Here is an 18,247-nt window from a genome sequence, read left to right as displayed (position 1 = left end):
TATTTTTTACAGTCAAATTTAAAATGATTTACATTGAGTTTAAAATGCTATTTCGTGCGTATATTATTGCAATTTAAACAGAAAAAGTTATTTACAGGTAAAACATGACTATGTACAATTTTGTATGCAATACCTAGGCCTGACCGCAAGCGACATAGTTCCAAGTTACTCAAACCATGAATTTCAAGCCTAGTAGCGTAAGGAATTCTATTGTGTACAGAAGAGTGCAAAACTTTTCTCATAAAGTACTTCTGAACCCTCTCAATCGTACTAATGCCAGACATACTGTATGGTAGAGTTTCCAAGCAGTTGAACAGTACTCTGAGATTGATCTAGCGTATGTTTTATAGGTATAAACCTATAAATCAATCCATAAGTATTGATTTAAATGTACCACCCCATACCCAATATATATATACATATACATACACACATATATAAATATTAATAAATACATTCAATCCAGTAAGGGATCCCCTAAGGTATGATACTATTTAAATAAGTATAATCTTTATTGTCATTGTACTTAAATACAACGAAATTGGTTATCCCTCAGATTCAGGTTTTAAAAGGCACACAGGAACACAGAGATACCATAGCATAGAATTTATGTTTTGTTATGCAGATTGTGTGACAAGTATTCCAGATTGGAATGCATACAGGTAGTTCTTGACTTAAGACCCCAATTGGGCCCAGAATTTCCATTGTTGGGGTGAATTGTGCTCCATTTTACAACCTTTTTGCCATGTTTCTTAAGTGAATATTGCAGTGCAATGAATTATGTGGTCATTAAGCACAGGTGGCTTCCCCTATTGACTTGGCTTGTGAAATGCCAGCTGGAAAGGTTGCAGATGGTGATCACATGACCCCACAATTCTGCAACATGCTGGTTGCTAAGTGCCTGAATTTTGATCACGTGACTCTGGTGGGTATTCTGGAGAACTGAACTGAAAACATTTGAAAATGTTTCACTTATCCAAAAAGCTTCTTCAGTTCTGGAGAACTGAAGAAGTTTCTTGGATGAGGTGAAATGTTTTCAAGGGGGGAAAAAACCAAAAAAGTCCAGTTGCCTTTTAAACAACAACTTTGGGATTCCAAATCAATCATTTGTAAAAACTGACTAGGAATTAATCACATTCTAATAACCTATACCAGTGATGGCGAACCTATGGCACGCGTGCCACAGGTGGCACGCGGAGCCATTTGTCAGGGCACGCGAAGCACTGCCCTGTCAGCTGGCCAGCACGCATGTGCGCGCTGGCCAGCTGCGTTCACCCTTTTTTAAAGCCATTTTTTGCCCTCCCCAGGCTCCAGAGGCTTTATAGGAGCCTGGGGAGGGCAAAAACAGCCTCCCCCACCCCCCGGAAGCCCTCCAGAGGTGTCAGGGAAGCCTTCAGACAGTCCCTGAAGCCTTCGGAGCGCTCAAAACGATCCTCCGAGCATACCGGAAGTAACTTCCTATAAAGCCTCTGGAGCCTGGGGAGGGCGAAAAAAGCATGTAAAAATGGGAGGGGGAGCGCCTGTAGTGCGCGCATGCGCACTGGGGGTCACGCATTGCATTATGGGTGCGGCACACCCGCACACGACCCCCCCCTGCGCTCCCCTTACTTATGGCACGCGAGCCAAAAAAGGTTCGCCATCGCTGACCTATACCTATTTGTTAACATCTATAGTAGTTCACTAAATGGCATTGCATCTCTGAGCTAATCAACCTAAGAGTTATCTTTTTTAAAAAACACAAAATAATAATTATTATTTTATTTAAAATTAATACCACTCATAGTTAAAGGACCTGCTATGCCAATATATAACCAATCAAAACATTTTCTATTTTTCCTTTCTTTCAGGCTTATGAAAAGGTGTTCATTCACAGAGTAAGGCACAAACAAATGCTTGCAAGGAACTATTTCTCTCAGTTCACAGAGCTGGCAGCTACTCTTCATAAAAGTGACAAGCAAACTAACACAGAAGATCTTTTAGTAACGAAGTCTGTAACAACTGCTTCATCAAAGTAACGCTTAAAGAGAAGTTTAGAACAGTTCTCTTAAAAGAAGAGAACATTGCTTGGAAAATTGGCCTGATCAAGAGCTTAAGGAATGTTTGTTTGCATGCCCTGGATTTTTCTTTAAAGTGCATTGCCAAAACTTCAACTTAGAACTTCACTTACAATTCATTATTGTTACACTGCACTTGTTTCCTTCACGTATACCTCTGATGTACAATATGCTTTTGGAAGAATATATTGTCCCTTTACTCATTTCCCCTTTTTAAAGTAAAAATATTTTGACAGCCTAGGCAAGTCTTAAGTCACAAGTTTAAAAGACAATTTTAAAATAGAGAACAGTTGTTTTGTTTTCAAGAATGCCTGCATATGAGACTTGGTATATATTAAAGACCTTGATTTCTTAAAGAGATGCTACTTTGATACAAAATAAAATGGAGTATAAATTATATGTATGTATGTATGTATGTATGTATGTATGTATGTATGTATGTATGTATGTATGTATTTATGTTACAACCCCTGGTATGACTAAATATGGGAGGAAGGTCAGGATAGATCTAGTCTCCCTTTATTTATTTATCAGTACAATTACAACACAAATATAAAAAGGCAACAGTAAAAATAAAAATATGGTTTTCTGCCTGCATGGTCTTTGTGATAAGCCAAAGGACAGAAAGAGGGAGTAGTGACCTTCCTCCCATATTTAGTCATACCAGGGGTTGTAACATAAATACATACCTATTTCCCTGGCTCAACTGATAAGGAAGAGAACCTGTGGCTTAGTGGTTAAGACTCCTGCCTAAGATATATACAGCCCGGGTTCTAATCCCAGTAAGGGTATGGCTAGCTGATGAGAGCTAATTAGCTCGAAATAGATCTATCCTAGTCTCCCTTTATTTATTTATCAGTACAATTACAACATATATATAATTTATTGAGGCAACAATGAAAAAGGATGTCATGGGTTATTCTTTTTTTCTGTCCTTTATTCTCTATATGCTAATTATCAACATCTTAGTAAATTCAAATAGAAGTCAAACAACCATGGTTAAAGACATCTTAAAGATTTATAATTATGTTGTGTGGCTTTCATAATCTTTATATACTAATATGAACATAAACTAATACCTTGGTTCTTCAGTAACCCAATTTATACATATTACATAATAGATCAATTTTAATTGCTGCAAGCATCAGGGTAGAATGTGGACAGTTGCAAGGAGGTATTAAATCTATTCAGTTGTATAAGCATCATAAACATTACCAGCAATTACACATGATTTATTTGGAAAACATTTTTCAAATTTATTGCAGGAAAAGATCACTGCTACTTTAGAAAAGTGCACAGATGCTGCCTCTATCCAGCAAACTAGCTGAGGGTATTTTTCCTTGAAAGCTAAAACACCAAGTACAACCTGCCTTTAAAGTTTCCCTCAGAAGTATTTATATTAATGATACCAATAGGGATTCATCAGTATCAACAATTTAGGCAGGGAAAGACCATCATTTCAAAGAATGAGAGCATGTTGATCAATGTTCTCACAAAGTGACTGTCTTGATGGATCAACAATAAAATGCTCTGTCATCAGAAGGCAATGTGGTAAAATTCCTTCCCATTCTCTCCCCTCAAAACGCTTTTTACCTTCTCTCTTTCTCTTTTTTTTTCCTGGACAGTCAGGCAGACTTGCAAACAAAGCACTGGCTCAAATCATCCATTCCCCCCTGCCCCCTAAATATGTCTCTGGTCTATGTGAATCCAGAGTCATTCTTGTAAATCATATTAAGGTAGAGGCAATTACTTTGTTTTGCAGTGTGCCAGCTTTCTATTTAATTAAAAGTACCTGTAAACAATTATAATCAGGAGTTAGGCACCCTGGTGGCTGCTAAGTGATGCATCCAAACACATTTGTGTCATAAGCATTATCTTGCCTTCCTCTCTTTTAAGACCATTGAGGAAATATACATGAGGCAAGTTACAACCACAACCAAACATGAGGGCAACTTAATTATCTTTTCCTGTTTCTACTTAATATGTATCAAAATTTTAGAACTTTAACATGTTGGTTGGCTGCGTTTCCACACCACATTTCTCTGTTAATTGGGAACAATTCTTGTGTGACAAATTCAGAGGAATAAAATTCTTGACTTAGAAAGAGTCTTTTTGTGTATGTAGTCTTCTATTGGTGTTTGGGTTACACACAAAAGAACTGTATTTATACCGGCATCTTCATCCAACAGGCCTAAACGTTTGCCATTTCGGTAAGTCCACTAACCATTTTATAATAAATAATAATAAAGACCTTTTGTGTAAGAAAGCAAAACAATGGTTTCCATAGAAAAATAATAATAAAAATACCACAAATTATTCATGACATTCATCGGATTAATAAGTTTGCTATTATTGCATGTTACATTTATTTTTTTAATAAGTACATCTTGAATTAACTAAACTTTTAAAGATTTTCCTAGGAAAAGGAATTATTGTGCTTAGCCTGGAATATTTAAGAAACGGCCTTTTGCTTTTTGTATGCTTTAACAGAAAAATCCCTGTAAAGTGTACTTTAAGTGAAGTATTTACATGTCAACAATGTAGGTTTTGAAATACAACTTACATATTCACTGGAGTAAAGGGAGAACTATATTTTGGCAATATATAAAGTTTATATTGCCAAAATATTCTTTGGGTGATTTACTGGATTCTCTTTAGGATGTTACCAGCTTTATTTTTTTTTCCTTTTATATCTTTCACTGCAAGTTAAAATGGGCATTATAACTCATTTACAGTTAATGAACAGTCAGACACAATAGCAGTTTCTCTCTGCCTCATTCAGAATGAGAAGGGACTTGGAAGGGCTGCTATGTATTTGCAATGTCAAACCAGCAATGTTTTCAATAGGAATATGAATGAAAGTGTTTTGCATAATACACACATACTTTTCTCAAAAGCTGATAACTGCTTTTATGGGACTCCTATTGAACTTGCCAGGTGTACTATATAAATGGAGACATGACCCTGTTCTAATATCACCATTTGAATGCATCAATTTATCCAATCTATTGAACTTAGCATGGGTGATGATGACTCTGACTGAAAAAAATGCAGTTAGCTGAGAAACAATTTGGCAGCATTTTAATTGCCAAATATTCAGTACAAACCTGGATGCTTAAGCACAAAAAACTCAAAACAAGTGCTTATTCTGTTTTTACATTCACTTCTTAGCAAAAAATACAGTGTAGCATCTGCTTAATTAGGACTTTCATTTATCAAATATGGCTATAAAGGAAATAATTGGTTAAGTACAAATGTTCTGGGTTATTTAGACTTTCATTTTAGAACTATGAAAATTGAAATCTAAATGCAGATATAATCACTTCAAAATCTATTTCAAAATCTATTTAATGTTGGCATAAAATCTGGTCTCTTAATAAGCCAGCTACATTTTACATTATACATCTTTAAAAAAAGTAAAAATATCCATAAATCATCAATTTTTACAGCAACACCTTTGTTATCCAAATTTAGAATAATTTTGTCATTGTATCACCTGAATTTGATGTCAACAAGCATTTGCAGGCAAAATAATTTACATTAGGAATGTAAACACAGCTGGAGAATATACAGTATGTCAGCATCCAAAAAAAGTATCTGCAAAATAATTTCCTTTTTCATCTAATGCACTTCAATCCTGAAAGTTGTGATTAAGGTTGCAGACTCTGGAAAAACAAAATTCTGGCAATTCGGAGACTCCATCACTGCAGGCTGCCCCACCTAACTAACACCACAGGAAGCTAAACAGTCAGACCTGATTAATACTTGCAGAGGATAACCTCAGTAATTGCAGTCTGAGGAGCTGAGGAGGGGGAGGGAGAAATGTGAGAAGAATGGCAAACCAATTTTATATTAGATATATGATTGGAGTTGGTGCTTTTGCATGAGCAGGGGCTTGGACTAGATGACCTCCAAGATCCCTTCCAACTCTGTTACTGTTACTTTTACTCTCCTGGTTGTTTTTTATGTAGATATTTCATTATCCAAACTAGGTAACATCAGTGCCAGTAAGGAGTCGGGTTTGCTTACTAGCATTGATGATGTTAACTTAGTTTGGATAATGAAATGTCTACATAAAAACAAATAGAAAACACCAAGTACTCCTCATTTCAATCCTGAGCTACGAATATTCTGTTATATTCTTGTAGAAGTGAGCTAAACTCTTTATTTTTTAGTGCTATTTTATTTTTAGTGCTATTATTTAGTGCTATGCCCAACTGGAAAGGGGATGACCCACTTAAAGATAATTCATTTCCCACTAAACGATACATTCATTCCAAACATTATTTTACCAATATGTTCCCTACATAATCACAACAGAATATATTCTCACGGTAATCATATGTACATCACTGCAATTCACAGTATCCAATTCAAGCTAGAAATCAAGCTTCTCGAGTCAAGCAGATGAGCTGAGCCTAGGCGCCAATATTAACTACATAAGCAGTGAAGGAACTCTGCAGTTAAAAGGAAATAATTGGGAAATACTTTAAGTTAAACCCATGACAGGAAATGTAGAACACCAAAGAAATCCCTCAAAGAAATGAGCCAGTCACCCACTGTTCCTTTTCCCCCCTTTTTCCATCCTGTATTCCCTTTTATTGGAGTGGAGTCAAGGTGACTAAATGAAGCTGAGCATTTCCTGGCCAGATGCCCTTCCTGATGCCTACATGGAGTTCACAGCAGATATTTTCTCTTTGCGCCCTGATAGAGAAACATCTGTCACTGTCTAGGATTAAACTCTCAACCTTCCGAGTGTGAGGTGAGCGCCTTCACCTGTAGGCCACAACACCGCTCTGAGCCAACCACTCCTATGTTGAAATAAAATATATTCTTCCATGCATATATCCTGTCCCTTTCCTTTTTATAAATCAAAATGTCATCTGAATAGAAGTAGATGCATTCACACAGAAGAACTCTGCATGGGGTAGGGACCTAGAGGACTTTGATTCATAGGACTAGAGACTTGGTGAGGCTTCTATCAAGTCTGTTTGATTCTTCCCCCCATCCATTTGCATAGAAGCTCTATCTATCAGGCCTGGAAGCCACCTTGGGCATTGGATCTTCAGGCCTGCCATATTTAGTCTGTGATAAACTGGGCGGGGGGGATTGTAGGGAGCTGGGGAGATATATAGTCATAGTCATAATAACATTCCTGTCTCTGAGAGTCAAGGCCATTCTGCCCTGCACCTGGAGGGGTGTGACTGGGAGGTATCTCCAGTCAGGATGGTGCTTTGATTGGACCATGTGATGGAGATGTGGGTGCTGAGTAGATGCTTAGACTATCTTTTAGGTGGGGAAAACCTGGAAACTTTCAGATTTGGGTTTTCCCATATGTGCCAATATGACCTCTATGGAACTTTAAGGAACTTCAAGCCTCGGAGTCTTATTTTATTGGGGGTGTTACTTGGAAGCCTGACACTATTGTTGCAACTCCACAACCACAAGAAATGTTTAGACATATATGGGAAATGTATGGAGGAGAACCAGCATGAAGGATTCAGAAGTAATCCAATAATAGTAGAAATAAGACAAATGTAATTTTTTAAAAATTAATTGATTTTTGTTGGATAGAGAATATCCAATCACCTTTACAGCAACAAAGGTGGATAAACCTTGTGGTGATTTTAGTTTCCAGTGGATAACCTCACACGTGTGACAATCTCTTCTGAGTTGGGAAGACCACATGGATTTTTATCTGGTACATTTCTGAATTATACTCTCTTTATGGCCAGTAAATAGTACTTTGGGTGATTTAGCAAGAGAATTATATTAGAAGAGGTAGCTTGCTGGGATCTTCTATCACATGAAGTAGAATAGAAGAACTATGAGGACAGATTTTATTGGGATAATAGATTTTTTTAAATCAGCCTGGAGATGTTATATAGCACTAAGTCTCTCTTATCTAACCCATGGTTTATAAGTGTTAACGCAGCATTTACTATCATGTTTTCTGCCTTTTATTTCTCTCTGATTTCACTGTCCACTGCATATCTACACACACAGAAAAAGGCGTATCTTTCTGGAAAATATTTTGTGTACTTGATAAACAAGGAGCATCAATGGAGTGTGTGGAAAAAGTTGAGATGATGGCCACACCTCCATGGTTTAAGTCCCATCCCCTTTTATATGTGCTACCATTTTGACCTCTTCTTCCTCCCCCCCCCTTAACGCTCCTGTGAACACAAGGCTCATCAATTGGGAAGCTGCCACAAGCATTTTTGCTTATTTTTAATATGCTACATTGCCTGTAAATCATCCTTTTAAATAAAAACCCTCATAGCTGGGGATTATGATAGCCGAAAATTAACATTCATGAATAGAGAACATCATAATTGGGAAAGACTTTTTTAAGCAATTAGTTTATGGGAAATTAACTAAGAAACAATTAAGAATCCACTAATCCATCTTTCAACCATATCAACATTTATGCCAGTGCTTTGCCCTAACACTTTCTGTTCCATATTGCCTATATTTCAAAATTTCTCAAAATGTTTTGCTTCTCTGTAGTTTTCCTTATGGAAGTATATGGAGTAAACTCTCTTTATATTACTTTCCAGAACCTCTTTTTCAATTTCTCTTTTTTTTAGGGGTGTGTGTGTTGTGTTCCATTCTCAGACGTTTTGACTCAGACTGAAGACAGGGCTTGTGAATGGAGTTATGGCTACTACAATACTCTTTCAATGCTTCCAAGCAAGGCTATGGATGCTATTTGGAAACAAAGTAGAAGGGAAAGTCTAGACATAAAAGTCTTTCACCAGAAAGGTTGGAACTAACTAAAGATTCATTTCCAAAAAGGATTTTTCTTACAAATTAAATGGAAAATGGATTTTATGCAGGAAAATGCAAGAACATGTTTGATATTTTAACAGCTATCTTCTACAGCTACTGTATATCTATGATGCTGTGAATCTCCTACTTTCTTCTTAAAATTGAATTCTTATTCATTTGTGGGCACAATTATTGGATTTTTAAAAGAAGTAACCTAATCTGGCACCATGACTTGATACTACTACCACTACCACCATTGCTGTTCTAACAACTATATATCTGACACATATTATAATATGGTGTAATAATATACAAATTGCATATAAACACAGTAGATACCAGGCTCCATTCATTGATGGATATCTCCAGGAACAGCAATTGCATTGTAATATATACAGATATAGTGGCACCATAAGAACAAAAGAAGGATATCTTGTAGTACAAGGGTGTCAGAGAATTCTCCTGTTAGGTGAACACAATTTATCTGTTCCTAAACCAGAATTGCTAGTAGAGAGAGTCTTATCTTCAAAGCTATGTCAGGAGTTTGCACTCTGTTTGGGTATGGATTCTTTTTCCTGTTGGCATAAAACAGACCTACTCCAGCTATCATAAATAAAAACTGGCCAAAACCAGAAGCTTTACAACAGATACCAATATAACCAGTTCCTATCATTTATTTTCCTTCTGAGTCAAGTTTGGTTCCCTTACCAAGCAAACCCTGAAAAGACCATGGCAAGAGGCAGTGCTGTTTCATGGGGACAACTACTCTATGTATTTCTTGTCCTAAGCAAAGAGACCTTGTCCTTGGATCATGTTCCTATGCTGCTGTGGTCAACAGATAGGTAAGAAATTCTCTACTTTTATAAGATACAGCTATTTTCAGAGATGCATTTTGTGCAGCCAGCCTTCCAAGTTCATCCTTACCTGTCATCTGGAAGACAAACCTACACAGTTTAGATATAGTATACTTGGAAGAATATATTTGATATGAGGCTTGTCCACCTGCAGACAGCCTCTACTTTGTAGCCCATCAGTTTCAGAAGTGTGAATGGTGAGTGATTCTCAAGTCTTAACAGATTCACTTTCCTTGGTCGGAGGAATGTTGTTCCTTGTTCCTATTTATCATCCAGCTGAGACAATTGTATTGCAAGGTTTCATTCTAAATATCCTTGTTCAGTGTTTTACCTACTGGCACCAGTAGCAGCAGTGACAGTGTATGTGGGAGGTAGACATAGAAATTAGCTATTCTCTTAAACTTGTTCTTGATGCTCAGAACATAATGGAAACCTTTGCACTGTTAGTTTAGTATAACTATAAAGCTAAAAGTTTCCCTGTCAGTCATGTCTGACTCTAAGGCAGGGTGCTCACCTCCTTTTCTTGGCCAAGGGAGCCAGCATTGTTCAAAGACAATTTTCATGATAATATGGCCAGCATGGCTATACTTCATATGTGTATGGAATATTGTTACCTTCCCACCAAAGTAATGCCTATTAATCTACTTTGCATGCTTTCAAACTGCTATGTTGGCAGGAATTGGGGCAAGTAATGGGAGCTCACCTGCTGCACAGAGCCTGAGTATCAAACCTTTGTTGTCAGCCCTCCAGCTCACAAGCTCAGCATCTTTAACAGCTGAGCCATCGTGCTATACCCAACTATGCCTCTTAGCAAATCCTGATGTGCTGTTCTGTAAACTCAGTCCTGAAATGATTTTTTATTGCAGAGTAAGAGTAGGATATCAATATATGTTTTATTTATAATGCATTTTCCATTTTCCAGTATATATATTATATATATGTATTTGTGTTACAACCCCTGGTATGCCTAAATATGGGAGGAAGGTCACTACTCCCTCTTTCTGTCCTTCGGCTCATCACAGAAGACCATGCAGGCAGAAAACCATATTTTTATTTTTAATGTTGCCTTTTTATATTTGTGTTGTATTTGTACTGATAAATAAATAAAGGGAGACTAGTATAGATCTATTTCGAGCTAATTAGCTCTCATCAGCTAGCCATACCCTTACTGGGATTTGAACCTGGGCTGTATTATATCTTAGGCAGGAGTCTTAGCCACTAAGCCACAGGCTCTCCTCCTTATCAGTTGAGCCAGGGAAATAGGTATGCATTTGTGTTACAACCCCTGGTATGCCTAAATATGGGAGGAAGGTCACTACTCCCTCTTTCTGTCCTTCGGCTCATCACAGAAGACCATGCAGGCAGAAAACCATATTTTTATTTTTAATGTTGCCTTTTTATATTTGTGTTGTATTTGTACTGACAAATAATAAATAAATAAAATAAATAAATAAAACTGATAAATATGGCTAGCTGATGAGAGCTAATTAGCTCAAAATAGATCTATACTAGTTTCCCTTTATTTATTTATCAGTACAAATATATATATATGGTGAAATCCAAAAATGTTCCCTTCCGGTTCTGTGGGTGTGGCTTGGTGGGCATGTGACTGGGTGGGCATGGTCAACTTGTAAAATGTGGTGAACTCACTTAACAACGCTCTTGCTTAGCAACCAGAATTTTGGGCTCAATTGTGGTTATACGTTCTTTCTTTTTCTTTCTTTCTCTTTCTTTCTTTGTCTCCCTCTTTTCTTTTCTCTCTCCCTTCCTCTTTCTTTCTTTCTTTCTTTCTTTCTTTCTTTCTTTCTTTCTTTCTTTCTTTCTTTCTTTTCTTTCTTTCTTTCTTTCTTTCTCCAAATGAAACTCATCAAATGTTGGGTCCAACAGACCGGATGCTGGCTCCCCATTTGGGACTACTAGATTATTAAGTAGAAGTTAAGATTTAATGGGATTTAATTTAGATCTATCAATTCTCTTTAGGATTTCAGACTTCACATTTTACAGTGCAGCTTTCAGCTAAAAAAAGAGAAGTTCTGCCAAAATATGTTGAGACACATATTTTAGGATAGAATGATAGATGCCTAGAAGAAGCATGCAATACTGTATGATCAGAAAGAATATTAAAAATCCATATTGTGAGAGCTTCCATTCAAACATATGTGTCTAAACTAAGTATGTAAAGACGAAAATGTTATATGAATTTATTTTAAAAAATGCAAATTAATGTAGAAATAGAATAAAATACACTTGGAAGTTAACATAGGGAAAAATGAGTTGAGCCAGAAGAATTTAATTTAGATTTGTTATGGCTTTGTGTGGCTTAAAAAAGAATAGTAAAAACTAAGCTAGGAGGACTAAAAGACGAACGCAGCAAATAATACAAAAATACAAAAAGGGATCTAACCAATAATTTTTTTAAAAAAGTAAGTTTGGTGTGGTGGTTAAGACTAAGATTAAAGAGACTGTGACCTGGCTGGATGACTTTGGGCCAGTCACTTTCTCTCAGCCCAATCTACCTCACAGGGATGTTGTTGTAGGAAAAATTGTAGGAGGAAAAAGATATTTTTGCTGCCTTGAATTATTTAAAAAAGTAATAATTATGGGATAAAAATGAAGAAATAAGTACATCACAGTCATATTAACCCCTGGCCTGGAATTAGAACTCAAGGACAGATAGTGTGGTCTGTATCTCTGGAGTACAGTTGAGCCAGAGGTCAAGGACTACCAGAAAGAAGGCAAGGTTCTTCAGCCCCACAAGATGGCAGAATTTAATCGAAGGGATCTGAAACACATCCAGACGGTACCTGAATGTATCAGGTGAGGAGAAACAATAGAAGATAGGTGGCCCCTCAAAAAATGAGGCCTGTGCCATGAAAGGTTTTTATGGGTGGCAACCAGAATTTTGAAAAGGATCAAGCTTCCCACCATACCCTGAATACAATAGCTTGCTTAATGTATGAGTAGTTTTTTTTTTACATGGCCACCACATGTAATAAAAGGTTCTGTTTCATGACATTTCCAACATTTATGTGTGATTTGTCTAGTTTATGTATTATTAGATGGAATTGAATACCATCTGTTGCAAAGATTTTTTGGAAAAAAAAGTTTTGTACGGTAGCTTTAGACTAATACAGTAACAACTGTAAACAAACCACTAGATATTTATATCATTAATAAAAAAATAATTATTCCAATAGAGTTGTCCATAGGAAGAAAAGTTAGTATGTTAGCATCTGTGATTGCGTGATCACAGCCCTGCCCTTTTAAAATGTGTAAAATGTACATGCCACACTTTAAATGATTCAGGGCTTCACTCACATGGTTACAGCTATCAAACTTTTTTTTTTAATCTTCAACCAGTTGATAACTTGGAGTTGCCTGGATATTTATTTATAGGGGGAAAATGTCCGGACCAAACATAATTTCTAATGTTGGATTTTTCCTCTTACCAGAGGGAGCCCTCTTGTGGAGTACTGTGAAGCCATTACCATGGCAACTCCACTGCTCTGTACAGTAGAAGCCATTTTACAGCAGTACAGTAGAAGCTATTTTAAGGCACTACAGGATGTATCTTAACAGAACATACATCTCGAGGGGTGTTAAGGGTGTCTTACCCCCACAGTATTTTTTTTCCAGAGAGTAAATCATCTGTGTACCAGTTTTGTTGAAATTGTTCGAGGCATTCCAGAGTTATGCTGGAACACACACACACACACACACACACACACACACACACACACACAGAGTCAGTTTTTGTATATAGATGAGGAAGCCTACATGCTAAGCAATATGAATCAGAAACTCCTGGATTTATTCCTTCTAATTTCTTTCTAAACTGAGAAGATTCTACAAAACTCTTATCTCACTAAATTCAATTTTAGTATGTTGATTATCTTTATCACTGCTTCTCAGCTAGACGTTGTATAGACTTCAACTCTCAGAATTCCACAATCATCCTGCTGGCTAGATAATTCTGGGAGTTGAAATTCACACTTCTAATTATTTAGTGTTACCAGTTGGGAAACACTAATCTACTTTTTTTTTTACCCTCATATAGAAATTTATTTATTTATTTCACATATGCCATATCATACATACATACGGTAACAATATATATTAACATACAGAATTGCAAGAATTTTTAAAAGTATGGTTCTGCCATATGATATGATTCACTCATTTAAAAATTTAATTGTGAAGTTGAATACTACAAAAGTTTGAATTATTTTAAGTGAGAAAATGGCATCTCTTGAATTTTTTTTTTAAAAAACCACTTACAGGGTGGGTAAGGTATAAGTAGAAAACCTGCTCTTTGTCTCAGGTTTTAACATATTACAAGAAACTCGTGAATTGGCATGCATGGTCTCACTCCATCCAACCAGCATCACAGACTAGCCATTGTTCTTATCGTTTTTTCTGGCTTTGGTGAGTGGAGGCAGTTGGGGAAATGGATTGACTATGGGGCGAATGGAGGCTTTTAAAAAAATTGTCTGCAATAGACAAGAATCCAAAGGAGAGTGATAAATGTTTTATGAGGGCCACAGCAAGGGGTCAAACTGCTGATCGGAAACTCAGAGGGAACAGAATAAAGAGTTTCAGCCATTTCTTCGCCTTGCTGTAAAACGCTGCTAGTATTTACGGTATAAACAGCTCACTAGTTAATCATTGCATAATGTTCTGTATTCATTTAAAACTGGAGCAGGAAACTAGTTGTTCTCTAGTGCTCTAACCAAATGCTACCAATCTTTAAATGAATCTATGTCGGAAAACAGCATTCTTTTAATTTTTTTATAGCAAGAACAAAGCATACAGGGGGGATAAGCAAGATATCAAAAGAACAAAAGACTGTAAATGCAAAAGCTGCTCTTTGTCTCAGGTTTTAACATTATACAGCATACTTATGAATTAGCATGTATGATCTCACTTTGAAAATCTATCCCCCTCCCCCATTCCCGTTAAGCATAATGGATTATCAAAGGTGATGGGAGGACACAGGTTCATTTCTGGATGGTATTCGGGAAAGAAAGCAGAATTGCATTTTACTCATCACTTTATTACAGAAGAACAATTATTTATTTACTCTATGTATTAATGTTTATATGGTCATCCTTCTCACATAAAAGTGATGTACAACAGAACTATTAAAACGGTTAATAACTGTTAATAGCAGTTAAGCAATGATTATTAAAAAAATTAAAAACAACTTTAAAAATTACAAAAGCTAAGAGAGAATAGCAGATGTTAATAACAATGGAGCTGCTTCAGTATCTCACTGGCCCCCTGAGCCTCCAGGGCTGATGGCTTAACCTAACCAGGTTCTGAAGATCTTCAGGAAAATCAGCAGGAATATAGCCAGCCTCACCTGGAGGTGGAGGGAAGGATTTTTCAGATATGGTGGAACAGACAGGTAGACCTTCAAATAACCTGGCCACATGCCATATAGGACTTTAAATCCAGCACCTTGAATTGGAACCAAAGCAGGTTTAGAATTAATGCAGTTTGGGAGAAGAGGATGTATCATGTATTGACAGTGGTGGGATTCAAATACTTTAACAACCGATTCTCTGCCCTAATGACTGGCTAGGTGATCATGTGACTGAGTGGGCATGGCCAATTTGATTGGCCTCACCTTTAGGAAATTTCTCCTTAGTCCAACTCACAATAAAATTGCACAATAAAATAGCACTGCTCCAATATTTAGAATAGAATAGAATAACAGAGTTGGAAGGGATCTTGGAGGTCTTCTAGTCCAACCCCATGCTTAGGCAGGAAAACCCTACACCACTTCAGATAAATGGTTATCCAATCTTTTCTTAAAAATGTCCAGTGTTGGAGCATTTACAACTTCTGGAGACAAGTTGTTCCACTGATTAATTGTTCTGTCAGGAAATTTGAGGGGCTCCTACAAAAATGAGGGGGTCAATCTATTTTCCAAGGCATGGTAAGAAACAATGTATGGAAACTAACCAAATGAATGAAGCAACCTAGGACTAAGAAGAAATTTCCTAAGGGTGAGATCAATCAACCAATGGAATAGCTTGTCTTCAGAAGTTGTGGGTACTCCATGGCACACAAGCTACACAGTTACAAGATAATTTGAAATATTTACAGTCTAATACTGTAAGCTAATTCTTAAATGCTGAAAATGCAGGATCAAAATACATAAACATAGAAACAGCATTGCAATCCTAATTAATTCCAAGTTAATAAAATCAATTATGCTAATTAGAACGTGTATTTAAAAAGACATAAGAACATTTACAATAAACTCCTGCTGTGTATTAACATTTTTAAAAACACCTTACCTGGCCTAATCTTGTCAAGTAGAAGAAGAGATTTAACCTGGAAATAAGGAGGAATTTTCTGATAGTGAGAACAATCAACCAATGGAAGAGTTTGCCTTTGGAAGTTGTGGAAGTTTCATCACTGGAGGCTTTCACGAAGAGATTGGACTGCCATTTGTCAAAAATGGTGTAGGGCAGTGGTGGGATTCAAATTTTTGTACTACAAGTTCTGTGGCCGTGGCTTGGTGGAGTCACTGAAGCAGTCAGCATGAGCTTAATGGACTACAGAGAATGGTAGAGTACAGGAACGCCTGAAGGAACGTTGTCCACGGGGTCGCGATGGGTCGGACATGACTTTGCAACTAACAACAACAACAACAACAACAACAACAACAACAGGGTTAGAAGGAACCTTGCAGTTCTTCTAATGCAACCCCATGCCCAAGGCAAGAGACCTTACACCATCCTGGACAAATGGCTGCCCAATCTTTCTTGAAATGCAATATTTGCACTCTCTTATTTATCCTTCAAGGCAGTGGTGGGTTGCAGGTGGTACGCCCCGCTACAGGCGTAGTGGTGCCTGCGGGAGCACCGGGTACCATTCTGGTATGGTGCTCTGGAGGGCCCACCCGCCTGAGCTCCTTACCTGTATTTGAGCTCTTTGGCGCTTCAACGGGCACGCACGGAGCATACGGCACCTGTGCGATGCTCTGCCGAGCAGCTTGAGCATCACGGAGGTGTTGCGTAGGTGTCGCAGGAGGAAAGGACGCTTCACACATGCATGTGGGGGACGCCGGGCCACGTTGCACAGTACCGGTTGCAACAGGATCCAGAACCCACCACTGCTTCAAGGTTGATTAAAGGAGGGCCATATTGTTGGAGGCAATATGTAAAACTCTGTAAACCACTTAGAGAAGTCTGTAAAGCACTATGAAGCAATATATAAATCTAAGTGCTATTGCTATTATCTCCTCTTTCCCCCATCTTTCAGGCTGGGAACACACACAAAAAGGCCAACTGAGCAAGTTACTGAAATCAAAATTGATGATGGACTGTTGAATGCTGCTGGCTTCACAGTAGCTGTTCTTACAGAGCTCTTGGCCTTTTCTTTTCTCCAATAGCCTCTTCTCCTATCAACATGCACCATTAATCCATTTGTGTATTACAGATTTCTTTTGTAGCTGTGGCTGCTGAAGGATTCAATTGGCGACAAACTTCAGCTCTATCAAGAAACTGCTTATTCATTTTCTCTTAATCATGTTGTGTAAAGCTACCTCTTTTTCCTTCCTTCTTGGTTTCATGATGGCCCAACCTCTCCTTGCTTTCTTTAAGATTTTTTTTCTTTTTCATTCCTTCTGATGAAAACCCAGGTCTCAGCACCTGCCAAACCAGTACCAGAACCCCTCTCTTGTCATCATGGTTTTTTTCCTTGCTACCCATCTGAGAAGCACAGAAAGAATAGGGATCTGTGATGCTTCCCAAAAGCTATGCAGATCTTTGCATTTTGTTACAAAAGAGAAAAGGGGGAAAAAAACTAGGCAAAGAGAAGAGTTTCTCTGTCACTAATAATCATACTGAATAAACCAGAAGGTACAATTTGCTTCTTCCAGAACCTTCCCCGAGGAAGTACATGGGGAATTATAGTCCAATAATAATTGGAATATCACAGGCTATGCAACTCTGCACTATGAAATTTTTATCTCTATTAACAATTCAGCAGCTCTAACGGCCCTTCTTTTCCTCTCTGTGTAATAAAAAATTACAATGCATGCTATGGCACACAATGTAAAGGTGACACTATTGATGTAGAACCAGCAGTTCCCAGAGCAGAAAGAACATATTAAGTTGCCTCCCAAGGCCATTAAGATACCAATTAATTGAAAGAGCCGGATGCAAAAGCTTAAACTCTGGAGCATAGTTACACTACAGATAAAGATTCTGACTTCTTTGCACTGCAGTGGGCAATCAACAACTGTATTTAAGACTTTCTCTCTGTTTCCAATAAAAACTAACTTGCTAAGCTCTTGCTAATACTTCTGCCAAGTGCAGCCAAGAACAAACATAAGGAAACTTGTGATTAACTGCCAGGACCAGATCTGATGTTTAAGAAATGTGTGTGCCCTCTAAAAGTAGATCTATCAGACAGGTATGAATGCAATTGGGACTGTACTTTCCATCACATAACCACATAGCATAGCAATGCATTCCCAGCAACCCCCATTGTTAAGCAAATCCATGGTCTTTCACTGAAGACCATCCTAATCCAAACCATTCTGGGTTTGGT

The 18,247-nt window shown here is 37.5% G+C and overlaps 2 protein-coding genes across 3 annotated transcripts in view; both read left to right on the top strand.

Moving 5' to 3' along the window:
• Positions 1-2,448, top strand: part of IQUB (IQ motif and ubiquitin domain containing) — a 49,453-nt gene extending 47,005 nt beyond the window's left edge. For both annotated transcript variants that reach the window (XM_081957028.1, XM_081957027.1), the window contains one exon: positions 1,848-2,448. In XM_081957028.1, the coding sequence (XP_081813154.1) occupies positions 1,848-2,015 (168 nt within the window). In that variant the 3' untranslated portion in view covers positions 2,016-2,448. The remainder of the gene's footprint in view (positions 1-1,847) is intronic.
• Positions 2,449-9,524: 7,076 nt separating this feature from the next.
• The window catches only part of LOC309394223 (V-type proton ATPase subunit S1-like), a 69,162-nt gene continuing 60,439 nt past the window's right edge, over positions 9,525-18,247 (top strand). The window contains exon 1 of the mRNA XM_081957114.1: positions 9,525-9,667. Coding sequence (XP_081813240.1) covers positions 9,555-9,667 — 113 coding nt within the window. The 5' untranslated portion in view covers positions 9,525-9,554. The remainder of the gene's footprint in view (positions 9,668-18,247) is intronic.

This window comes from Natrix helvetica (genome assembly GCF_964273705.1).
Source record: "Natrix helvetica genome assembly, chromosome: 6".
In the NCBI taxonomy this organism is placed as follows: Eukaryota; Metazoa; Chordata; class Lepidosauria; order Squamata; family Natricidae; genus Natrix; species Natrix helvetica.
Note: the sequence above shows the minus strand (reverse complement) of the source record. Positions and strands in the feature narration are given on the sequence as shown.